The sequence below is a fragment of the Anguilla rostrata genome, chromosome 16 (genome assembly GCF_018555375.3).
Source record: "Anguilla rostrata isolate EN2019 chromosome 16, ASM1855537v3, whole genome shotgun sequence".
NCBI classification, from domain to species: Eukaryota; Metazoa; Chordata; class Actinopteri; order Anguilliformes; family Anguillidae; genus Anguilla; species Anguilla rostrata.
Genome location: NC_057948.1, coordinates 4,519,851 through 4,546,295, shown reverse-complemented (window position 1 = coordinate 4,546,295; position 26,445 = coordinate 4,519,851). Strand labels below are relative to the sequence as shown.

General features: G+C 42.7%; 1 protein-coding gene across 6 annotated transcripts; it reads right to left on the bottom strand.

The window, feature by feature from the left end:
- Positions 1-1,612: 1,612 nt before the first annotated feature.
- Positions 1,613-25,130, bottom strand: LOC135241748 (glutamine and serine-rich protein 1-like). 6 transcript variants are annotated; one of them, XM_064312392.1, is made up of 14 exons: positions 24,731-25,128; positions 22,882-23,360; positions 16,940-17,043; positions 16,670-16,831; positions 12,967-16,473; positions 12,388-12,671; positions 11,925-12,041; positions 11,329-11,462; positions 10,386-10,597; positions 6,754-6,891; positions 5,616-5,713; positions 4,610-4,756; positions 3,393-3,488; positions 1,613-2,752 (listed from the first exon to the last, which is right to left on the bottom strand). In XM_064312392.1, the coding sequence occupies exons 2-14, from the start codon at positions 23,184-23,186 to the stop codon at positions 2,609-2,611; spliced, it is 5,448 nt and encodes a 1,815-aa protein (XP_064168462.1). In that variant the 5' UTR covers positions 23,187-23,360; positions 24,731-25,128; the 3' UTR covers positions 1,613-2,608. The 6 variants fall into 6 exon arrangements, with proteins under 6 accessions (XP_064168462.1, XP_064168466.1, XP_064168465.1 ...); XM_064312396.1 differs by having other exon boundaries at positions 23,303-23,360; positions 24,731-24,818; XM_064312395.1 differs by lacking the exon at positions 24,731-25,128 and having other exon boundaries at positions 22,882-22,991; positions 23,303-23,352.
- Between the last annotated feature and the right edge of the window lie 1,315 nt (positions 25,131-26,445).

The following is a 26,445-nucleotide window of genomic DNA, read 5'->3' as shown; positions in this document are numbered from 1 at the left end:
GCCTGCTGCTACTTGGACAACTGGCACACATAAACCCGCATTTCTACGTGCCCGTGAAGCCGTCAAAAACGCAATGTGGTTAGGTCCTACTAAGGATCTAAATTGGTTGTAGATTTTAAGGTAAACCCAAAGCTCCAGGGCCATAGCTGGCCACCCATCCATTTTCTAAACCACTTTCTCCTGGTCAGGGTCGCAAGGGGGCTGGAGCCGATCCCAGCAGACGCTGGGTGAAAGGCAGGAATACACCCAGGTTACCAAAAAAATCACAGGGCCCACACACCATTTCCTCACACGTTCATACCCCAAGGAAAGTTTAGACTCCAATGAACCGAACCCACATGTCTTTGGACTGTGGGAGGAAACCGGAGTACCTGGAGGAAACCCACGCAGACACAGAAAAACATGCGCGGTCCACACAGGAAGGCCCTCGGTCGGGATTTGAACTCGGTAGCTTCTTGCTGCGAGGCGACAGTGCTACTCACTGCACCGTCGCACAATAAACCAACCAGGTAAGGAGAACATACCCTTAAAAAAAGTTGGTAACCGGGCCTCCTCATGCTGTCAGGACTATAGTCAGTTGGCCATAGATTCCAGAGAAGGGAGCCAGTTGTGAAGTGCTTCAAACATCCAGGTTACCGTGACATTCAGGTGTACTTCAAGGGCCACTCACCAAACAGGAAGTGGCAGGAATAAACCCGGACCATTCAAACAGTACGAGTGCTTGCTTTCCGTGCGTGACCCTAGTGTCAACACCGTACCAGCTCGGAGCTCGCGGCTCATGTTTTTTTTTTAGTTGTGACGGTTACCTGTTGCCTTTGAGCCAGGAGTCACGTGAAACGCTCACATTTGTTTGAAAAACAGCCCCGAGCGAAAAAGAGGAAGTAATCATTGCCAGACGCTGCTAGCTGCCGCCCGTAATATTTTGCTTCTCATCCAGATGGTTTTCAGCCCGGGCAGGTCAGAGACAATGTCAAGGGCACTAAACAGCAGTGTGGAAAGATAAGCGTGTGAGGTTTGGGAATTTATTAAGGAAGCAGCCCAGGCTAATATCCACACTGAACAAAATGGACTTGTGCGTAGCGTACAGTGCGCAGGAGCTGATAGCGAGGGACTGATAACGTACAGTTCAGTCCTTCATGGCAAACATCCTTGGTTTGACCGGAACGGGCCTACTCAACCAATGTGTTGGATATATACATTTTTCTTTTTCTTTCACGGTGGTATGAATTCTTTCTCCCGTGACGTTGCTTTAATTTACAGCGTGCGCTGACGCAACTTCCAATGTCACGGCAGGGCGCTTGAAATCGTTTATCGCCAGGCCGGCTGCCCACCACTGCGGTGCGTCCGCCACGGTCTGACGTTGGTTTAAAAAAAAGAAAAGAAAAAGACTGAAGGTCATGTTTTGTGCATGCAGCGTTCACATGAGCACATTCAAGAGCGGATGACATCACAGTAGAGCTAGAATGCCTAGAGCAGCACTTCTCCTGCAACGATCATCCATATTTAGTTGGTGCCGTGTGTGCTACTTATATTTTAATAAACTGGACACTGGATCTAAAAACAGAGCTTGGAAAAAAAAAACTGTACGAACAGTAAGACCAACCTGAATGCCTTCATTTTGACAGAAATTTATTTTCACATATCAGAAAATAATTGCCGTGTGTAACACAGCTACACTTAAAAAGCAAAACTAGTCAAATATTGTTTGCATATTCTGGTTGAAATTGAGGCAAACTTGTATCAACGTGAGGAGATTATCTCAAGATATATAGTGTATACAATATTTAATCTACATATAAATGTATAAGGATTATTTTTCTCAAGCAACGAAAAGTGTATTAAAAAGATACATGGCACAAATATGACCACAATATTTTCTTCTGTGAAAAATACACCCATTAAGTGAGATAATATGTACATTTAAAAAGAAAATGTATAAAGGCAGTTTTTCTTTTTTTCCTCAAATAAAGAAAAAAGTTTAGGTCATTGCATTTCATTACAATAAAATATATCACAAAAAGCTGTATTAGAATTGCACCAAGTCCTGATTCAGATATAATCATAATTAAGAGTCCTTGAAGCTCAAAATGTAGGTGTCTATATTACATCACTTTCGTTCTTTAAAGAATGTACTAAAACAGTTCTCTGTACAAAATGTACAACATTCTATATAAATTTGGCACTCCATTGTTGAAATGGAAATTTTACACACACACACACACACCTTGCATTTCCACCTAATAATTTCCATTGTCTCTGATAAAAGAGAACACTTATCAAGGTACATTCTTTTTTTCTGATCGAAAGCGTTTTGATTCCTATAAAAAAGATTTTCATCTTGTTTTCATCACATTATGTTTGTCACCATAGCAAACAAACAAACAAAAAAACCAACCAATTTGGGACAGTTGGCCAGCTACGAAAAGGAGATTTATAATATCGAACAGTGTAGTCCCATATGCATATCCCAGCATCGCTGAGGTGAAATCGGTAAGGACCGCAGAGAACTGGATTCGCTCTATGCCAAGCGTGGGATTCTGACTTTTATTATGAAGGTTGGCGCTTTCCAAAGGGGCGGGGCTTGGGATCGGAGGGTCGGTCGCCGGGGCTACAGGCAGGTCTGCTGCACCTGTGTCAGCAGCTCGCCGAACTTGTGGAAGAGCCTCTCCACCCACGAGCCGTTCCGCAGGCAGAGCTTCACCGTCTCCTCCTGCCCCAGGCAGCCCCCCCTCTGCGTCCGAACAGAGGCGATCTGGGAAGGGACAGCCTAGCGTTAGAGCGGGCGACGAGTGGCCCCGGAACAGCCCCCTGGACCGCACTCAGAACAGCCCCCCGGACCGCACTCAGAACAGCCCTCCTGGACCGCACTCAGAACTGCAGACACCAGGGGGGTGTTTCACAAACAGGATTACTGAGGTAGCTGGATAACTGCACAGAGTAAACCCATCTTTTTAATTCAGACCCTGTTCCACATCTTGGAGGGTTCCGGGCTTTACTCAGTGCAGTTATCCAACTAACTCAGTAATTCCGGTTTGTGAAACAGGGCCCAGGACATAAAATTTAAAATTTCACTCACTGGTTAGGGTGGCTTGTAGATTCTACAAATCATCAGCCATTTTAGAATATTTTATCAGCCCCATTACCTTTTTCAGTATCACACTACTCGGTTGTGTAAATGCTAAAGTGGCTGCTGGAGTAGAAAATCTTGCCGGCCACAAGCAAAATTTTACCAGTGTTTGGCTGGTGGTCGCGTTAAATGCACACCCTGGCGGAGATGTTACGACAGGTTTTCGTAAAAATGGCCAAAGAAAGAGAGACAAAGAAAGACAGACAGAGAGAGAGGGAGAGAAAGGGAGAGAGAGAGAGAGAGAGAAAAAAAACAAAGGCCTCACCTCATCTTTGCAGATCAGGAATGTGTGGTACTTGTAATGCTGTAGCGAATGATAAAGTGAAAACCACTGCGTCTTCTCCTTCTCCACTGTGTACTCCTGTCATATGTATACACAGGCCAAAAAAGGACATTTTCAGCGGGATGTCTGCTAAGTATTTCAGAACAACAGATTACTAGCTTTTCCTGCCATGGATTCATTATGATGTAGATTGTCTTCAGGATGGGCAATTTCAATGCAAAAGCCACCCCTGCACGGTGAATTGGCTTGTGTGTGAAAGAACGGCATGTTCATGGCGACAGGCTATGTTCAGTAAAGAAATATGTGGGAGGCATGTTCTCCAGACTCAGTGAAAGTGGTTAAAGCTATAAAAGCATGTTTCCTAAGTCAGAGGCGCCATCTAGAGGCCAAACCACTGAATTGTAAACATCATCCTTGGTCCTCAGCCAGCAATTTTTTAAAGAACTGCTTCTTCCAACCACAGAAATCCCTGGAGGTGTTTGTGTTTGCTAGTGACAAAAAAAGCAGATTGGCTGAAACCAATCACTTGACTAAAGTGAGTGCTTCGGGTTCATTTTCTATACAGCAAAATGATACTTTATATGGATTCTTAAACTTTTTAATACCGGACCAAAATCTTGAAATACTTTTCAGTATCAGAACCCAAATCAGAAATTTAGAACCTTTCAGCGACCCATAAAATACATACATCCTACATGGACTACATACTTATTCTGGGACCAACCTGATACACTCCTGACCCATATTTTAAAGAAACCCTACTTTAAAACATCAAATGCTACCTATAATCATCAAGTAACTCTTTAAACGGGACACCACCACCACGCTGTACAATAATATTTAAAAAAAAAAAAAAAAAAAAAAAAAAACCCTTTTTCCTGTCACTTGTTACATGTTGCCCCATCCCTGCACTTCTTGGTAATTTGTATTTGTCCTAATACTGTAGCTTATTCTTCTGCCTAGTTGGCTTTGCAGATGTTAGGCCAGAATAGTGTTTATTGTTCTCGGCTAGAAATAGCTGTTCAAAATAAGTATTGTACCTTATACTGAACCCGTGTTCAGCAGTTGTCTACGCCCATGAAATGCACTTTTTTGTACGTCGCTTTGGATAAAAGCGTCTGCCAAATGAATGTAATGTAATGACACATTTCCTCAGGTTTAACTGAAATGGTGTGGTGAATTGCTCGGTAAACACCCACCAAGGGAAGCTTGCTGCTGGCTTTGGAGGGCCTCAGAGTCTTCCGGTTGTAGGCCTTCCCACTCAACTGCACTTTCAAGGAAGGGTTCTCCCCGTCCTTCTCCAGCGCTGTCACCAAGGATAATTCGGGGAAGCTGTCCAGAGCATTCTGGGGATACAGTGGGGGGGGGGGGGGGGGGTACATACTAAATATGGGCAACATTAAAGCATTTCTGTACCACATTCAAATGGGTGCTTGAGAGGTTGGTTTCAAGAAAACTTACTAGAAACCTTGGTGAAGAAGTGAGGCATCTTCAAAATATTCAACAAAAATTCACACCGAGCTTAATGATTGCACAAATGTTGGCCATTTCTACAAAATCTACTGCATTTCTGTCATCACTCCTAATTGGAAGTGCATTTGACCACATATTCATATTTATTGTAACTTTGTTCAAAATGTCAAACTTTTCTAAAAAGGCATCAAATTGTCACCTGGCGGTGTTTGACCTGTAACACCTGTCAAGTTGGCAAAGGAAAAGCTCTTGTGTGGAACAAGGTATTTATGCATTGCCAGTGAGCACTTATGAAAGCATTTCTCTAAAATCGGCATGTCCAATCTTATCCAAACAGGGTCAATATGGGTGCAGCACTAAGACACTTGATTTTACTTATCAAGGTCTTTATTGAGGACCATTATCAGTTCATTACTTGAATCGGGTGTCTAAAAAAACAGAAACCTGAACCCAGGCCGGCCCTTTTCATATAAGATTGAAGCCCCCTGTAAAAGCCTTTGTTCGCAGTACTGGGTTGCTTTTTCACAATTATTTTTCTTATCACTGTAAACCTTACAGTAAATATCATATGGAGAAAATACTAAACTTATTCTAAAAAAAACACTCTTCTGTGGACTTTTTTTGTTTGAGTTATGGTTCATGGCTAGCATTTCTCCAATGTGATGAATGTTAAAAGTTCAGGTACATTTTCACAGTTTGCCTGCAAGTGGTGGCAGAGAAAGACTCCCCCACCTTGAACAGCTGTCCCACGCGCAGTCTGGGCAGGAGTCTCCGCCTGTTGTCCGTCAGCATCCCCTCCACCTTCCTCATGTGAGGAAGAAGAAGCTCATCTGCATCACAGTAAGTCACATGATGGAGAAAAAGACCAGAACAGCCCAGATTCTGCTGAATGCAGGTCGGTACTATGGCAATAAGGACAAGAATAAAGACCAGAACAGCCCAAGTTCTGCTGAACACAGGTCCGTACTATCACAATAAAGACCAGAATAAAGACCAGAACAGCCCAAGTTCTGCTGAACACAGGTCCCCACAAATATAATAAAGACTGGAACAACCCCATGCCATTGAACACAGGTCCATACAAATGTTATAATAACCAGAACTGTACAGTAGGGCTTGTCCCTCTGCCTGTTGTAATAACACTGTGTATTAACACCGAGCATCTCAGTGATGACAATACTGCGAAGTTGTAGCCAGCTATATAGGAGCTGTACAATAAATAATGTCCCTATATTTATTAAAGCTCATTATGATATATTAATGCAAGTGTCGATCCAAGAACTCTTCTGAACACGTGGCTGTACAGATCTTGCAAGCAGACTTCTTCAGTCTTCAATTAGCATATGCAACCATTAAATAAGTTTATTTACAGTTTATGTTTTTTTATGGCTTGCTATGGCTGTTTTCTGTCTGTGTCCAGGACTTGTATCATGGTTCTAGGCAGGTATAATTAACCTGTGTTTAGTGGATTAGTGATGTTGCACTTGCTGGCCTGGGAATGTTGCTAACCAGTTCTGACTCAACTCATATTAATCAAATGGACTTGCATTGCAAGTCACACACTGGATAAGAGGGTCCGTGAAATATGTGCAATGCTAATGCAATGTATTGTTCACTCAATTAAAATTAATCGAAGTTACACTCTCGGCAAAAATGTGAAGCACACATTTCACTGTTTTAGGCAACAGATTCTATAAAATAACGTCTTTAATCTGGATAGATACTGTACAGATATTACATTATTATGTACAAACAGTCACTGTTAGTTAAGCCTACTACAGTTGCTTCACGTATATATGAACAACATCCAGCAAATATAGTCTATGAAACAATTAGGCTAGATCTTGTCCCATGTCCCCCAAAAACTCACCCTTTTCTTTTTCCAGAGCATCCATCAGATCCGCGTCCAGGGCCACGCTGATGAGCAGTTCCACGTAGCTCCGGAAGGTCTCTTTCATGGTCCTGGTGTTGAGGAAGCGAGACGCGAACGGAACCGGAGGCGTGAACTCTACGGGATCGACCAAAACGGGAAGCTCACACGCTGTCCACAGCACCACATGCACGGGGTTAGGGTTATACTTTCTCTACATACTCTACATAAGACCCCACAGTTCACAGACACACGTTTTCTTCAAAGATTGATTGGTCTCTTCAAAACACCACAGATAAGATTATCCAATCATTGTATAGCCTAATTGTAATCACGGTTCATATTTGCGCGCGACTTTTTATTTCCCTGCAACGACCGAAGAAATCATCCGAAGTAGCCTATTACATTTACGACAAATTACGTTTTTAAACATATTACCTGAATCAAATTCAACGCCAAACGGTTATTAAACTATTCTGAAGACATAACTAATACAAGTCCGAGAGTTCTTCAACGTCAAACGAGTTTTATTCAGTTTGAAACTCAGGTGAGTTAAATTTCCTTTATCTGTGTTGTAGCCTACAGCTAGCTAGCATGTAGGATGTAAAACTGGACTGGGGAGCTAGCATGTATGGGATTAAAGCCACATTTGCGATGCTAAAGTAAGACAGCTCTGTGAAAATGTTCTCACTTAGTGAAATAATGAGTTTACTGATTTTACCGGTTGCAGTAGCACCGAATGTCTGAGTTTAGTAATCTCGGCACGCCGGCCTGCCGACCACTAGGCGCTTTGCGCTAAGAGGTTAAATATGATCGACCTCAGTCCATAAAGCTCCAATTTTTTTAAAAAAGGACTAACATGGTTGAATGTGACACTTGCCAGTTGTCTTTAGGCAACAACAAAACAAATGTGGATTATTTTTTTTTTTATTCAGTCATTTAAATGTATTTTAAAACGTATTTTTCTAAGCCTAAATTTCCCACTATAAAAGTTCACCCGAACTATCTGGGCGTGGTAATGAGAACTGTCAGTTAGCTATGATTGACAGACTGTGCCCCGTTACCATAGCTACCTCCATGATACGCGCTCATCTCGGGAGACTGAATTTTCACAAGCTAGCTAACTTAGTATATCAAGTATCGATAGCTAAGGACGTTGGCTTAGGCTATATCCAATAACAATTTTTGCTATCTAGCTAGCCAGAAACGCGTTGTTTTAGTTTCATTAGTAGACGATACACGACAACTCTGCCGAATACGGAGTTTCGCAGCGCCACCATTGTCGCTCTGATCGTTCATTTAACACGCACCCCCTCCCTACAGTCTCATCTACAAAACACCCCCCACCATTGACATAATGGACAATATTGTCTATCTTGGCATTCATAAAAATATTATTTCACCACTAAAAAATCGTATTCTGTCATAGCAACAAGATAAACCCGACAATAGCCCTAAGATATGCTAGCAGTGAAAACGCCGCTCACTGAATAACGAAATAAACGAGAAAAGGTTTTTAAAAATGATACCATGTCATTCTACAGTCAATATCTGGGACTAACTATTGAATAAATATACAACCTTACTGTTGGTTTTACGCGTAGAGATGTCCCTTTTGAGACCGAGTCATATATTGTCTTGGATAATCCGTTAATAGCTGTGCCTAATACCTGTTGTTTACGGCGTTGTCGCCCTTTTTAGTACAGTCTGGCTTGATTGACGAGTCATTTATTCAGTAGGCGAGAATATAAGCTTTCTAACGGTGTAGCCTATAACGTCTAATTCTGCTTTTGGAATAGTGTTTCAAAGGTCAAGGTAACCAAAAACATTCTTAGGATCGCATTCACTTACGTATTCACTCTGTGGTAGCAGTAAAAGACGCTGCACCTAACGAAACGTGGTCAACGATTTTTCGTAATACTATTATTATTGAGGACTTCTGGGCATAGCTAAGCCATATGTTTGCTGATAGACCTAGCTGACATAGTTTTCTGGTGTAAGACAGGAGCGGATAGAACTATATCATTGATTTCCTGTCTCTGTCTCCATCTACTGAAAACAGGTAAGATTTCATCATTGCTATGTAAGTATTACTTTAAATATGTTAGTGGTGTTATATAATGTGGATATTTCACACTGTAATGTAAGGGTTAGTAGTGTAATAGTTTTTGTGAAGCATGCAACAGTGATGACATGAGAGTTGGAGCATTGCCAAAACGTGGTGGACGGTTGAAAATTGTTTTCATGTCGTCCTCCCATGTCCATACAAGAAAACATAGGAGAGTACAAAGTATAGAAATAAATACAAGAGTTAATTACACATTTAGGTACTGTACCGCATTGTGTGACAATATTTTTTGCATTATTTTTTAACCCGATAGCAATGTTCCATCTTAAAACTTCATAAGGGGCTCATTTATATGCTTTATAATGGACAAAAAGCTTTTTATTTAATTTTGGAGAGATTTTGGATATGTTTCTGGACCCCTAGATATTTTAGGCCACTGTACTGACTGAAAGCTTGTAATTCCGACTTGAAAATGATGCAACAGTGATTTTCTTGAGTCAACACAGTTGATTTGTAGTGAAATATGTGAATATGTTGTGATTCACAGCAATGCATAATTTAGACATTTTGGATAGATTTGGAGATGCTGGGGACACTGCGTAGTTTTTGCTTCACACATCTATAGTAGTTCTACATATCCACCCTTAGATTTTATGAACTTGTGGTCAAGAAACTTTTGATCCAGCACATGTATAGTTTAACCTGCTGTCTATATGCAATCTCTCAGTATTTCATTGCAAACTTAAAAAGTGCAGATTCATTTTTGATTTTTTGTCTAAACAATTGCATTTTTGGCACTTTATTTCTTCCAGAATTATGAATATAAACTAATCTGCATTCGTATTGTAAACTGTACAAATGTCTTGCTTCATTTAATCCATTTTTCATTGTGTGGTGTTCACATCTGGAGTTATAAAGCTTTAAATAGTGTACCCCCTAAATGGGCAAGGATTGGAAAGATTTGGCATGTGCGCTAAGGGGTTAATAGCATCACTGTTATTACAACGGCCATGTCACCGAGTAAAGTGAATTATGGTGTTGAAATACTACAGGTTTTGCTAGCCAAATAGAAGGCCTGTGCATTTATCAAGCTCATTCAGTTAGCAAGCTCTGGCTTTTTAGCTAGATGTGATGTGACAATAAGAAATGATTTGGAAAGTACATCCACAAAGCTGTTGTGTTTGTAAAATCCATACTTAAACAGTACATTTACAAAACACTGCCACTTGATGTCTGATGCAAAAAATGCAAGTTCAACTATGAAAGTGAAAAATCCTTAAATCAACCTGCCTGACAAGGGCAGTACATCCTAAAACAATGAGACAACTAAAAATGAAACTACATCAGTCACCAAAATTTTAAAATAGTACCATGTGACAACAAGAAGGTGAGGTCATAATAAAGGCATGGAACAGAAACCACCATATTACATTAGTAATCATGGATATTAATAGCACAGTGCTTCTTCACTTGTGCAAAGTTTTTCACTTGGGTTTAATCTGCCTAAAGAGGTCACATTCTGACTCCCAGATGAGCTGCATGGGCTGCACCCATCTCCACTCACCATCGTCTTCGCTCATGGCCTCTGGTGACAGTCCCAGTGGCTCGGAGAACCCCTCCTTCCACGTTTTCCTCTTTTTGGGTGGTGGCTCCACTCTGACTTTGGATTTGACCTTTGAGGAGGCCTTCAAAGATGCATGTTTGGATACTGGGGCATCACCAGCTGTCGCAGAAGAAATGGTCTTGTGGGCGAGCAGTGACCTGGCCTGAGAACCCCTGGTTCAAATGGCGGGAAAGCATGTGACCACTTAATTCCCTCAGCACTGCCCGATAGAGTTAAATGCAATATGACAAAACCCTAAGATTTACCTTCACATTAAAGTGATAATTCACCCAGAATCACATACAAAATCTAGCCTTGACAATACTGTCTAAAACCCCCAAGGAAGCAAATTTACTCAAAAAACGTTTTGAGCAAATTCTCCATAGAAACTGCACTGTTTCTACACCAACAGCATGCACATGTTCATGTCAGCAGCTTAACCAGAAATATTCATATAGTTGGGCCAGAACTACCTATTTAGGTGTCTGTGCACTACCCAAGCCCACCCATCCCTACACCAGGGGTTCATATTCAACATGTCAGATGGCTAGCACTTAAATCTGAAAATAATGCAATATATCATACTGAAAGGCAAAAATGATGTTAACATGAATTCTGGGTGAAGAATAATTTTAAGGTCCAAATAGGAGCAAGTACTGCAATCATTTTAACATTAAATTGGAGCACGACTGAAATCCTTAGTATATATTAATGTAGGAGTGAAAAGCTATCCAGAATGAGAAAACCGCGAGTAACGGATTGATCATGACACACGACGGTTGTCAGGACATACATGCTGAGCCTTTTCATTTAGCAAACGCAAGCCTCCGAAATCCATTTCAAACTCGGTAGTGTTTACAGTGGCAGTGGAACTGCAGAAATGAGATGGCTGTGCCTTTTGTACCTCATGGAGTGCATGGGCTTACACCTGGGCTTCCTGCTGCAGACCCGTACGTATTCCCTCTTGTTTACAGTGTCGATGAACTTCACGTACACTCTTCTGTATAGGGTCTTTGCATCCCCAAAGTAGCCCAAATACTACAGGAGAGAAGAAAAAAAAAAATACATACTATCAAGGTGTCCGGGGTATCAAGGTGTGTAAATGTTTTTGTGGAAAAAAGCAGATCTTGTATTTGGATATTCTACTTTATATTGTAAAATAATTTGTGCCTTTTTAATTTGATCATTCTTATTATTTGACGACACATATTAATCAAATTCTAAAAAAAACATTTATATCACATTATCAACCAAAGACAAGCTCCACTTTTAAGTTCAAAATACATACAACAAATATCACAGATCTCTCCAACTCTGTAAAGTATTGTTTAGTTCTGAAAATATGTTGGGAAAACCATAGGAGACCCAACAGAAACATAAAAAAAAAACCTGTGAATGAATATCTGAAGACATTGTGTTAAAAATTCCAAAGGCTCTGCATAGCTCTGATGAATATACTGCGCTGGGGCTAATTGGTAATCGTGAGGATTCTGCACTTACGCTGTTGGTGGCTGAAAACACTCTGGTCCCATTTCTCAGCTCAGGTACAAATTTCTGCAGTAAGGCTTTCTGAACCTTCCAGATGGCAGGCGGCTCGCACCCTGCGTTCAGTGTCATCTGCCCATACAATACAACCACACAATAAATCAAAAGCAGACAGAAACACTTGGATAAATATGATTCTCCCACCAGATCTTGACAGTGTTATCACACAGGACACAAAGGGCCAGCCATAATCTGTTAGTAACACCCTATTCTGTGAGTTAAGAAGAGCTGCCACGGTGAAATACTGTCGAGGCAAACAAAAACTTTCCAGGCTCTTTTCTGTAACGTTGACCTAGAATATAAAAAGGTAAAGGGATAGCCTACTTAAAATCGGCATGGCTGAGCATCAGTGTCTGGTAAAACCTCAGCACTGCCTGACGGAGTCTGGTAGTGGTGCACTTGTACTGCAGGGCCTTACCTTCAGGCATTCGATGTCCTCATTTTTCACAACAAACTCATCCCTTTCCCGGTACATCCCCTCCCCGCCGCTGTCGGACAGCTCCTCGTCCGTCAGGCCCTCGATGGCCACGGAGGTCAGCTGTGCAGCTAGCTGGTCCGGAGGAACGCCCTTCAACAGTGTCTGTGCAAGCAGCTCCGCAGACGCGGCCAGAGGAGATTGTTGCGTCTTTTGTGCTGAAGGAAATGTGCAGGGAGACTGCTCATGCTTTATAACAGTGCTAGGCAGATTTTTCTGTGTGACATCTGGGAACAAATCAGAGAGAAGACGGGGTTTGAAACGGGTTTTTGAGCATTGTTTGTTTTATTTTTGTGGGAAGTAGCGTCAGTTATTGTGGGGTCATTGGGTTAGCTACAACAGTTCATTACAGGTCATAAACCTGAACCAGCTGTGGTAAATTTCAGGACAGTTTTGGGACCACAAAGTCTCTGACTGTGACAAAATACAAAGCAAGAGACTAGACATTTAATAATGCTCCCAAAAATACCAATTTCTGAAGCAGGGTGCACCCACATTTAAACAAAATGGTCCTTTACTTACCCAACCTGCTCTTTTTCTCTGATGGGTCATCCAGTGCAGAAAGTGCAGATGTGATGCTCTTCTGAAGATCCTGATTTTTGCCCACTGACTCCTCCTCGTCTGAAGAGAAGGATGGCAGTGTTTCCAGGTTCCTCTTCAGCTCCTCGTCAAGCCTTCTGGATGGACTGATGCTATCCATTTCTGGTGGTGCTAATTGTGTAATGTGAGGCTGGGGCTTAGTAGACAATAACATGGGACAGGAAGTGCGTTTAGAGGAGGCAGAAGACTTCCTGGAGCGATTGGGCATCCTTATTGGAGGAGAGGAAAACTGTTGTTTAGGTCCTGATTTCAAGAAGTCCAGAAAGGACCCTATAAATCCAGTTTTGACCTCTGGCTGTTTCTCCTCCACCTCCCTGATCTTCTGCTGCATCCGCTCCTGCTGGTGGTAGCTCTCGTAGCAGCCATCAGAGGTGGAGGGCAAGTTTGTGTCGCTCCCTCTAGAGTTCTGACGCTTCCCCTGGTTACGTTTCACTGGCTTGAGGTGACCATTCATCTCCTCCCCCACCAGCTTCATTGAACCCTTAGACTTGACTTTCTTCTTGGTTAAACATCTGGTGGGAAACTCTATGAATGTGTCCTCCATTTTAATTGTTTTTAGCTCACTGCACTGAACCTGGTTCTTGCAGCTGGACATATTGGTTTTGTCCAATAGCCTAGTGGGGTCATAATCATCTCTGCCTGGGGGGAATCCATTGTCAGAGGCAACACCTGGGTCACTAGTACTTATCCTCACAGAACTGAAGACAGTCCTATTTCCATGCCTCATGTGTTCTTCCTCTATTCTGTCTTCCCTCTCCCTTTCAAACCCTTGCCTGGCACTTTGAGGCTCCTGTTGAGATCTCAGTGCCTTCTCGCCTATATTAAGCCTAAAGTTGAGGAGCGAGGACTGTATATGTGAATTTGGTAACTCTGTTGCTTGCTGATCCTGGACTGCCTCCTTAGGCAACATAGTCAAATGGCTACCATTTAGTGTCATAGCTTGAGAGTTGGAAATAGCTAATTGTTGGGAAGAAAAACTAGAAGAAACATGCCTTGTGTTAAGTGCCCCTTGCAAGTTCCCCTTTGAGTCTGTGGTGTTGGTGAGCAAGGGCATGTCCCCTACTGAGGACGTTACTTTGGCAAATTCCTGTGGAGTGACCCCACAGGCAGCAGCAGTGGCAGCCAAAATGTCATCGACATTGGAGAGGATGTTCCTCTCATCTGCAAGCAGAATGGAGTCCGGGAAACAAATTGAGCTTAGGGTAAAGTGGTGCTTTGCATCATGCTGATTCACTTGGCTGAAGTTATCCTTTGGTGAAATATGATGCTGGAGTGACCTGGTGGTCTCCATTGCATCCATCTTTAGGACGTCTGGGTTCTGGGGCAGGGAGACCTGCTGCTGGCTCTGCCCACTGTTGGTACCAATGATCTGATCATCCATCTGCAGGTACTGCACAGGAATCTGTTGGGGTTCAGTGGGGTTGAGCAAGGACTGCTGAAGTAGGACCATCTGTAGATCTCGAGAGGGCTCCGGCAGGATCTGGGCACCGGGCAGCCGGAGATACTGTGTGTGCTGTGCTGAGTGACCGTGAGCTGGCTGCAAGGAACTCACAGCCTGTGTTTGGTGACTCTGCAATTGTGACTCAGCCACTTTCTGCATGAGCGACTGTTGCTTCAGTTCCTCTGTGCTCATAGTTGCATGGGAGGAGCTTCTCTTAATGTCAGGAGTAGCACTGAAATGACTGTTGGCACTAGTGATTTCCTGTCCATGGGGGCTCAAGGAACTCATCCTTTCATCCTTCTTGGACTCTGGGACTATCAGGCCTGCGATCTCGTCCTCGGGTCGGGAGTTGCTCCGGATGACGCTCTGTGAATTGTACCGGTCATCCATCTTGGAGATCATACTCATATCATTGTTTTGTAATCCCAGTTCACCGTCCTCAAGGGCTTGAGCTGAAGGATCAAGTGAGGCTTGCTGCTGCAAAGCTTGCAAGTCCTGCACAGGAAATTCCCCATCCTCCTGTTTGGAGGTGGTGAACATTTCCGATTTCCTTTCATCACAGGATGTTTTTAAATCTGCTGAGGATCTGTTGTTCTGTAAGGCTTGGGAATGAGGCATAGGAGAGAAAGGTGGTGACTGAACAGAAGGAAGGTATTTCTGAGTCTGCGGTGACAATGTGTTTTCAGTCTCATCTCCAGGGGAGGGATGCATTATGGCATAGTTCTGGGTGGGGCTTGATCGTGGCAAATTCTGGGCATGAGTAGAGGAGAAGGACAGGGACTGTGAGGTCAGTGTGAGGGATTGTCCTGAAGCATAGCTCTGAGAGGAACTAACTGAAGCAAGCCCTTGGGACTGTGCGGAATAGCTAACAGTCGGCAGACCCTGAGAGTGACTGGAAGAATAGCTCTGTGACGGGTTCTCTGGGCAGAGCCCCAGCACTTGCACCCTATATGCCTCAGTGTGACTAACTAAGGGCAACCCCTGCTGTTGACCAGAGGAGAAGATGAGTGGCTGTTTCACAGAAGATATGTTTCCTGACTGGCCAGGGACCGAAGTCAGGGACTTGTGCAAAGGAGGCAACTTGTTGGACTGGCTGGAGGAATACACCTGGGAATGAGCAATGCTGCTGGGCAGGGATTGGGATGTGATGTAGACTTGCGGGGGGCTGGGCAGCTGCCCAGACACGAAGGCCTGTGGCTGACTGGCAATTACTGAGTTCTGCTTCTGAGAGGGGGAGTTGTAGCTCGGTGGTCTCAGGTTGGGGGAGCCACTATGGGACTCTTCAACCTCGAGAGGCTGCTCGGTGTGCTTGGTGGAGGAAGTGGAGGGTGGGTAAGCCTGAGTTTGCTCCATTGTGGATTGAGATGTCTTTTTCTGTGGTCCTGCATTGCTCACCTGAGTAGAATCTTCTATGGGACTACAGGGCACGGCTGGCTGATGCAAAGTGTCCTGATAGGGTACCTCACTCCTGCTGGACAAATAACCTTGTAGGGAATGCTGCCCTTGGACTGACTGAGTGCTGGAAGGCCTCTGATGGTGCTTGATCACACTACATTCCCGCTGAAGTGCTCTCTCAATGGAGCCAGAGAAGACGGAGGTGCTGTAAGGCTGGGGGGGCTGCTGTGACCCACTCAGGGCTGAGGGCAGCAGGCCAAACTGAGGCTGCAGGAGGTGCGGGGCTGACTCCTGGGCTGAGCGATATGTAGAGGACTGGGGTGGGAGACTGGTGGTCAGTACAGTGCCACCAAGGCGGTCGAAGGCCAGGGCAGAAGGCACTGTGACCTGGGTGGACTTGATCTGCAGGAGGGGGTCATTAGACAACAAACCATTAGAGGAGGTGCTGAAGGTAGTGTCCTGAAGTGTTAGTGAAGGGCTGGAATTTAAAGTTCGGGTTGGGAAGGCATTGGGGTGTTGATAGGTGGAGAAGGTTCCTGAAGAGGGCAGGGCTCCAGTAACAAACAATTCTGTGGTGGGTGACGAATTCACACCTTGAGGAGAACAAACAGAATTAAAGCAGCATAAGTCTGGACATGAATTAGCAGACAGAAGAACAGAAACAAATGAAACACAGATGCAACAGAACAACAAACATAAAACACGAAGCTAAAAGAGAGATGGCCATTGATTAAACAGTGACGGTGAAGCATCAACCAAACAGACACCGTGACAGGTCTGCATTCCCACCTGTCTGCCATGAAGAAGTCCTGAACTGCGGGAATAAAGTAGCCCCAGCAGGACCAGCCTGTTGGGTACGGGACTCAATTGCAGAGAGGAAACTCATGACTGAACTTTCAGTAGTATTACTGCCAGTGGTGAGCAAACCGGCATCGAAGACTCCAGATAGCCCTGAGTGACGAGAAAAACCGAGGGTATGTGAACACAGGGCGAGAGCCATCGCATGAGCTTTGTCCGAATCGGGCAGTGCAGAAAAGTAGGCCACTCCGACACCCTCACCTGTAGGGTGGTGCGCAGTGACGTAGGTGGGGAGCTGATGAGGGGAGGCGTAGGTCTGCCGATGAAGCTGCTCAGTTTCCGGGTGTGTGGCTCCATAGCTTGAACTACATGGGAGGAGGAAGAGATGCACACTGAAGGGACACTGCAAAAACTCCATGAATCACTATACGGGCCTACTAAGGGTCTGAACCCAAATACCTTATTTGGGAATGCATAGATAATCTATTGTGTACAGATGTTTTTTCTTCCCAGAATTGATCAATGACATTTGGAAGATTGTTCTCCATTTTCATTTGTTGCCATCATGTAAATCTACAGTTACTACAGAACAAAACTAAAAAGTTACTGATAACAAAACTGCAAAACAACAAAGCTTTGAATATATTTGTACTATTCAATTCAATTTATTGTCATTATACCATTCCAGTATAACAAAAATTCTTGTTTGCTCTCTGGTGCAACATAAAAGCATAGTGCAGACACTGACACAGTTAAAAAACACACTTTCAAGACAAGTTTAGACATAAAAACACAAAAACAAAACAAAATAAGTAAATAAAAATAAGAATAGAAAAGAGTTAAAAAATTAAAAGTTATGTATAAAGAGTGCAGGTCGTCATTGGTAACATAAGTCATGGGTAATATTACATTGTCAACATCGAAAGTATTGCACAGTACCATTAAAAATTCCCATTATTGCACAACCCGTGTCCATAGTCAGGCTTAGTAATCAGTGGGTGGGGGTGGGGGTCACTAGCTTTACAGCTCTTGGAAAGAAACTATTCTTCAGTCTGCTGGTCCGTGACTGTATGGTCCGGTATCTCCTACCAGATGGCAGGGGGTCAAACAGGTGGTGGCAGGGGTGTGATGGGTCCCTGGTGATGCAACAGACTCTCCTCAGACATCTCTTGTCAAAGATGTCCTGTATGGGTGGTAGTGCAGTTCCAGTGATACGCTGGGCTGTTTTCACCACTTGCTGGAGAGCCTTGCAGTCAACCAGAGTGGAGCTGCCATGCCAGACTGTGATGCAGCTGGTCAGTATGCTCTCCACTGTGCATCTGTAAAAGTGAGTGAGGATCTGAGGGTGCAGCTTGATCTTCCTCAGCCTCCCCAGAAAGTGGAGGCCTTGGTGAGCGTTTTTGATGAGAGAGGAGATGTGGAGGGACCGTGATATGTCTTGGGTTATGTGGACTCCCAAGAATTTAAAACTCTCGACTCTCTCAACAGCAGATCCATCAATTTAGATAGGCGTGTGGTTTGTGTTGTGTCTCCTAAAATCCACAATCAACTCCTTTGTTTTTTTGATGTTGAAGCAGAGGTTGTTCTTGGTGCACAAGCCTGCTAGGAGCTCCACCTCCTCCCTGTATGCTGCCTCATTGTTATTACGGATCAAACCCACCACTGTAATGTCATCTGCAAATTTAATGATGGACTATTGTACCATTTGTAATATATTTTCACAACACGGGTGACATAAGGCCTACATTATTCTCAATATTTGACCACTTCTGATCATGTTTTTGGGATAATGCAGCATTAGTTGAGCAAAGATAGTCAACAAAACAAATGTTTAAATGACAAGAATAGTTTGTTGGTACTTGTATTGATTGTGATCATAATAGATTCCTGCACAGTTGAATATTTCCTGTATTATTAAAATTAAAATACTTCAGTACTAGAGGGTGCGCTTGTGCAAGGACTTATATAAATTAGCATCAATGCTGATGACAGCCTGTATGGTTAAACCTGTCAGAAGTGTGCTCAACAGTGTCAGATGTTCTGGATGTTCCCTTTTTTATGAATGGGAATATATCTGTGAAAAAAAATGAGAAAACACTTCATGACCCAATACCTTTTTAACAACACAATAGCATACTTTTCTTTTAAGAATGTGTATAACCCCATGAGTAAAAGTGATATAAGAAAGAAAAGAAAAAAGCTAAAGTTTAACATATGGGCAAGGACATCTAGCCCATATAGTCCAATGTCAGGTTGTACAACACGACCACCACCTCCTAAACAAAGATAATTGCAAGGTCTTGGTTGTAGTACCCAGCTGAGGCACCTTTTCTCTGTTTCATGATGTACCTTATTGTCAAGAATTGAGCCCTGCACACAGCGGGACCAAATGTAGTGGATGTTCAATGGGGAAACCCACAACTGACCTAGCAGTTCACCTGAGAGAAAAGATTCCAGTCAGCCTCATCACATGGTGGAGGCTCCTGTGGTTCATCTGTCATCTGCAGTCTGAGCAACATTCATTACATTAACTGAAATGTTCCAGTACAGTTTGATTTATGATATTCCCACTGGGAAATTGTGTTTGTGTTTGCACTGTCTTACAGAGAATATAGTTTTCCTGAAGAGGTCATATCTTTAAAAGTGTTGAAACCCAACCAAAACAAATATTCACTCTTGTCAGTCATCATACAGACCGTCTTAATGATCACAGAGGAGCCTCAGTTTCCACTGAAGAGTGAAAAGCCGTGAAATGGAGCATGCCCTCCACGTTGTGTGACACAATATTCCAAATAGTGCCAAAAGTGTTTTTGCCTGAACATTAATGTCTGGATTGAACTGAGCGTTTGACACAGATCATGTAAATCTCTGCAGATCTGCCAAGACGGAGTTATTTACATGATGAGCTTTGAGTTCCGAGTCAAGCCCTTCCTGAAGGCAATCCTGAAAACTTGGCAGGGAAAAAAATGGGCAGTTTCAGATAAGGATTGACATGTTTATGATGAAGAACCTCTGCAGAAGAAACATTTTAGTTTCTTTAAAAGGAGTCGGCTACCTGAGGAAAACTAATTCTAGGCTTAAAGCTTAAAACAGGAAAACAACATGTCAGTCAGTCAAATGAAGGATATTTGAGTAACGTCATCCAATAAAGAAAAACAGAAAACTCTAGGGAAAATTAGTGGCAATAGCCAGAGTCTGAAAAGTAGCATTTTTCCTGAAGTTACTACAAAAATACAAATTATTACACATTCATTTTTCCTTCCATTAAAATGAAGTGTTTCGATGTTGCCCTAGACAGGCATGGTACAAGTCAGAAATGACCTTTGCTGAATATTTTTCTGAATTCTCAGCTCCAATTAGTGTTTTTCTCTTGAATAATGTCTAAATCTCTCTAATGACTCATAGGTGACATGCACATCTAAAATAGATCTGGTCTATGCACACTTCTGTGACCTTGGAAAGATTTTTACTTGCTGACAGAATTACCCCTGGCCTCCTTCCTCTGGCCCAACAGGCAAAGTTAGGTCCCAGTTGTATCCTCAGAAGCACAGGGCTCAACAGTTTCAACAAAACCTGACAAAGGGCCTTTTTTACTAGTCTAGAGAACAGAATGAATCTCCATTTTCAAATTCACTGGCACCAGACAGTAAAATCTCATGAATCTGTTTATTCAGGCGTTTGCATCTACTATCAAGGGTTTGTTCAACAAAGGAATACAGACCATCTAATATAATGACAAGAACATACCATAAGTCTATCTAAAAATCTGAATATATGATAAATGTGAAGGGAAATTCTGAGCATTAGTATAGCTGTCCATCCATCCATCCATTATCTAACCTGCTTATTCCTGATCAGGGTTGCAGGGGGTGCTGGAGCCTATCCCAGCATGCATTGGGTGAGAGGCAGGAATACTCCCTGGACAGGTCACCAGTCTATCAGAGTACTATAGCCAATAGTCAGAAATAATAATAATAAAATAATAATAATAACAACAAAGTAATTTAGCAGATGCTCTTATCCAGAGGAACATACACAGCTTACACTTATACATACAATCCATTGTATACTTATACATTGTTTAATACAAGACATGTCAGTCTAATGGCAATATTGCAGAAAGGCATTTTCTTTGCTCTTTAATGCACTGGATTTTGTGCATTCCTGTATTGTTGATATCAAACAGCAGGACATGTGTTAGGACAACTGACTGGAGAAATATGCAAGCATTCTGATTGGCTGAGAAGGTGGCCAAGTAATCGTACTGGCTCTATGGGCAACATAATGCTTGTAGCTGGAGAGGAGTGAGCATAGATAGTCCGCACATCATATTACCAAGGCATTACCACAGAATGGTCTGGCTTTGAATTGTCACCTGCGGTTAGAATCACATCTATAAGACTGATTTGTGAGAGTTGTTTATTAGCAAAGCACAGGCCTGAAGCTGGTGGGGACTGAGCCACATTGCTGAGTGAGCTTATGGGGCCCATGTTATGAGTCTGATGAATGCACACACAAGATGCCAAGGCTGTGCACCAAAGCACACCCACCAAACATTTTACGAATAGAAGCATATTGTATACATGTCATCCTGATCTTGAGGCCGGTATCGGACAGCAGTGTAGTATGGTCAGGGAACTGGGCTTTTAACCTGAAAGGCTGCAGGTTCAATTCCCAGGTAGGATACTGCTGTTGCTCCCTTGAGCAAGGTCACTCAACCTGAATTGCATCAGTACTTATCCATGGATACTGTGGATACAATGCAAAGGTTGTGCAAGGTGCTCTGGATAATAGTAGACTCTGGATAAGAGAGTGCTAGAGTAAATGCCTGTAACACAATGTAATGCATCCTATAGGGACTGCCAACTGTGGCTGGCAGTTCCTATAGGGCGATATGCGATTGCTTTGCCTGTGGATTCTTATGGGTTCAGCCCATAAGGATCCACATTTCATTGCTCTTAGTGACCATGCAGTTCACTGGGACCTGGCTGCATGCCAAAGCCATTCTATGCCAGCTTAGCTGTGGGCTGCAGGCTGGCGACACCACATGTTTCGGAGGAGAACTGTGGATGTCTATATTCTATCAAATTGGCAGCAGGGATCGAATGTTGCTGCAGATGCAAATAGCTAATTGGACTTTACAAGTTAGGGTGGGAATTGGACATGTTGAGTCCCACATTGGGTGCCAATATTTAATTAAAAAAAAAGAAATAATAATAATAAAAATTAAGGTACGCTGATGGGTTTAACTCTGCTTCAATACGCGGCATCGGCTCCGGACCCTGAATTAGCGGCGGCACGACTGTCAGGACACTGAATGCATGGAACTTTATCTCTGACATGCACCACTGAGCACGTCCCAAAGCCCAGTCAAACAACCAGCCGCCGTGAAACGCCTCCCCTACGGCACATGAAGCCTACTGTGCTACAAAGGCCATCTCGGGTGAGGCCACGGACAATGGCGACTCTCCGATTGGCACGCCGCTCCATTCTTTGCACTGAGCTTGTACAGAGCACCGGAATGCTATGAGGAAATGGATGCTTCTCTCGCCTTCAGCTCCGGCCTCTGTATGAAATGCACAGTAGGTAAACAAAAACGGTGCAGTTGCAACCTTCCCCAATCACACAGCATGACTTCTGTCCCCGTTTAAGCAAGGTTAATGACAAAGCTATCCAGCTGAACAATGGCATGTTTGAAATTTACAGTGCAATCCACAGGTATTTGGACAGTGGCACAATTTTTGCTATTTGGCCTCTGTACTCCTGCACATTGGATGTGAAATGAAACAGTGAATTTGTGCAGTGGTTAAACAGTGGTTAAAGTGCAGACCGTCACCTTAAATTTGAGGCTACTGTCATCCGTATCAGATACTCTGTGTAGGAATTACAGCCATTTTTTTTTACATACGTCCCCCATTTTAGGGGAGAAAAAGTAATTTGACAAATTAACTATCTTAATTGAAGTCCTCATTTAGTACTTGGTTGCAAATCCTTTGCATTCAATGACTGCCCGAAGTCTGTGACCTACAGGCATCACCAGACGTATGTTCCCTGGTGATGCTTTCCTACACCTGTACTATAGCCGTGTTCAGTTCCTGTTTATTTTGGGGGGTTTTTGCCTTCAGTGTTGTCTTCAGCAGCTGAAAAGCATGTTCAACTGGATTCAGGTCAGGCGATTAAATTCACCAGTCTAGAACATTCACCTTTTTGGCCATGAAACACACTTTGTTTGCTTGGTAGCAGTATGTTTGGAGTCACTGTCCCATTGCAAGGTGAAGTGCTGTCCGAAGAGTTTTGAGGCATTTGGTAAGATCTGAGCAGATAAAATGTTTTTGTCAACTTCAAAATACATCCTGCTGCCGTCAGCAGTTACATCATCAAACAAGAAAAGTGAGCCTGTTCCAATGGCAGCTATAAATGTCCAAGCCATAACACAACCTCCACCATGTTTCACAGACAAGGAGGTATGCTCTGGATCACGAGTAGTTCCTTTGTCCACACTTTCCATCAATTTAGTACAGGTAAATACTCATCTCATTTGTCCAAAGGACTTTGTTCCAGAACTCTACAGTTTATGTACATTTTAGCAAACAATAACTTGCCCATTCTGTTCTTGAGGCTTACCAGTGGTTTGCATCTTGCAGAGAACCCGCTGAGGTTATGCTGGTGTAGTGTTCTTCATCTGTTGGACATTTGAAAAGGTATTCTTCTTCACAAATGAAAGTATTCATTGGTTATCCACTACAGTGGTCCTGCATGATCTGCCAGGTTGTGCTCTTGTTTCTTACCAATGTAAGCACAGAAAGCAAACAGTTGATTTTGACACACTCAGTGTTTTGGCTATATCTCTGATAGATTTATTCAGATTTTTTCAGCCTCACGATTGCCTGTTTTACAAGCATTGACACTACGTTGAGAGAACAGCAACAGACTACAATGCAAATGCCACACCTACATTCAACTTTAGACATTTTGTTAGCTTTCTTGCACACAAACTAATGATTCAATGTCACCGTTGGCCAAGAAATAGCTGAGCAACCAACTGTCCAATTACTTTTTTTCCCTAAAATGAAGAAACAATGTATAAAGGGCTGCAAATCCTATATGGTTCACCCAATATAGATGTATATACCCTCAAATTAAAGCACTCTGCCCTATAACCTCATATCCACCATTGTATTTCAAATCCAGTGTGCTGGAGTACACAGCCGAAAGGACCGAAATTGTGTTAACGTCCGAATACTTTGGACTGCCCTCAACTAATCATTTAACTCCGTTATGACGCAACTCACTGTCCACAGTAAAACAGCGGTGTTACTCAAGCAGTTGGAAGGTGGTCATCAAGCCCACGGCAAAAAGGGGAGACAGATGCCACTTATTCCACATTACACTCCTCATTGAGTAACAATTGTCAATCTCACAGCTCTTAGTCAATTACTCATACTGCTATTATATTTTTTACATATTTTTTTTCCCGTGTGAATATTTATTATGAATTACCGAATGACGTTCCTACAGTTCAATACACTTGAGAAGCTTAACATAGCGTTACATTTCCCCCCAAATATTAGATAGATTTTAGTGTATATTTCCCCGGAGTCATATTATTGGTCACAGCAATCGCTAGTTTATATTCAGAGAGAAGTGAAATCATAACGGCATAGTTTTGCAAAGTAACATTAGTTTAAAAAGCGGCGTATATTATAAAGCAAGCCTCAACTTCATTGTCATGTAAACTGAGCAGTCGCATTCCAGTCGGTACAGGCTCGCCATATGCATAATACATTTTTTCCTTGATGGAAATTAAGTTGCAACATTGCAATGTTTGTTGCAAACCAGCCAGTTACCGAACAATTCCATGCTGTAGTTTGCATCAAGCCGACGAACTAACTATTCGCTTTCCTTCAGAATCATTGCTAGTACAACAAACTCCAGAACCAACTGTCTGTGTCGACGCGTTAAAAAACATAAACACATTTTTTATGTGGCGTTAGGCCTTCCATCACCGGAATTTTCTTTGAAAGATGACCCGCCCTCCTCTTCATCTCGTACCTTGGCTTAATACTTGCGGTGCTGCGTTCGTAGGCCCAAGCTGCGGTCTGTGCTGGGGGAGCCAGCGGATCTGCGAAGCTGGAAGTCGGATAATTCCTGTTCATCATCCGCCAAAGATCGGGAGTCATACACTTCCCCAATAGAGCTCTCCGGGAAATACGCGCACATTCAAGCGCTGTGCTGGACAGAAATATTCACATCGTCTCGGGGTATAGCTCGGGAAACGCTGACTAGGTGAGCGGTGCTTCAGGGGGGATCCGTACAATGACTGTTAATATCTGATTATTGTATGATGATTATTACGGTTCCCATCCCTCAGTAAGTCATGGTGTGAGTTCGCTATTTGAATAAGATTCCCATGTTGGTGTTTTTCCCAGGATGCACCTCCTACAAGCTGGGGCTAAAAGTTTTTCTCAATATTTGTCCCAGAACATGGTAGGTAATTAATGGACTTAATGGAAGCTGAGTGCTAGGCTATTACATTTCTAAAAACGACACCAAATATTATAGTGTGACTTTAGACAACATCTAAACATTTTTTTAAAATCCCCCTAAATTTGGTACATTTCTGTGCATATGGCATAAATCAGGCTAAATTATTAAAAACATTGTTTAATCCCTTTACAGAATATTAGTTGTCATAATAATTCAGTGTTATGTAATGACCTGTCTTTTAAAATTATAAATCTGTTCAAGTTCTTTAAATATGAACCTTCTATTTTCTAAGAATCAATATTGGTTATTTAAAATACTGGATTCTTTAATATAGTATTTGTCCCATTCACAATTTCCTAACATTTACTTAGTGTGTGCGATTACATTCAATAATTATCTGTGCTTTATATTACAATAGAATGCAAACAGATTTGCATCGAATTTAGTGACAAAATCTGAACACAAATGTGTAATTTTGATATTTGTATTAGACTGAAGTGTTTTTCATACAGTACTGGGTGATTTGTCACCAATTACTTTTGTATGGTTCTGGTGGTCCGATTAAATATTAGTCCTGTGAGTTAGAACGATGCTATCTGTTAAGCCAAGCCTGATTTTTTTATCTGTAGGGTTTATAGCAGGGCAGCCCAACACTGTTCCTGGAGCTCTACCATCCTGTAGGTTTTCATTTCAACTTGAATTTGGCATGCCCGATTCTACTAATTAGCAGCTGAACGAGAACTCTGAATATAGAATGGGGTCCATTTTGAGAGAACCTCAAGGACGGTTCATCTCCAGGAGCAGGGTTAGACATACCTGATTTACAGAGACCATAAAAATAAACATTATTAAAAAAACACAGATGAGCTATGCCATAAGGGAGGAGAACTGGGGCTTCGTTAGGTATCTGCAGGTGAAAGGCAGAGCCTCGCTTTGGATTCTGTTTTGTGGATACATACCAGGTTGCCAAGTTCAGGCAAGTTTCTCAGTCTGCCAAGGATGATGACATTTTACTGCCGTAATAAGACAAAATCTCTGCAAGCCCAAATGCAAACCCTAGTTAATGTTCTTAACTATTAGTTAACACATCATTGTATCTCAGAATACCATTCTTTGTTAATTTGGTGTGATTTCCAGACAACCTCTGTTAAATAGCATGTCTTGCATCACAGTTTGGTGTGAAACAACAGACTGAGATTGAAAGGTGCACACCTAGGCACCTCCGTCAGGTGGTGCTGCGAACACAACCGACAGAAACAGCTGGAGAGCCGGTGCTTTGA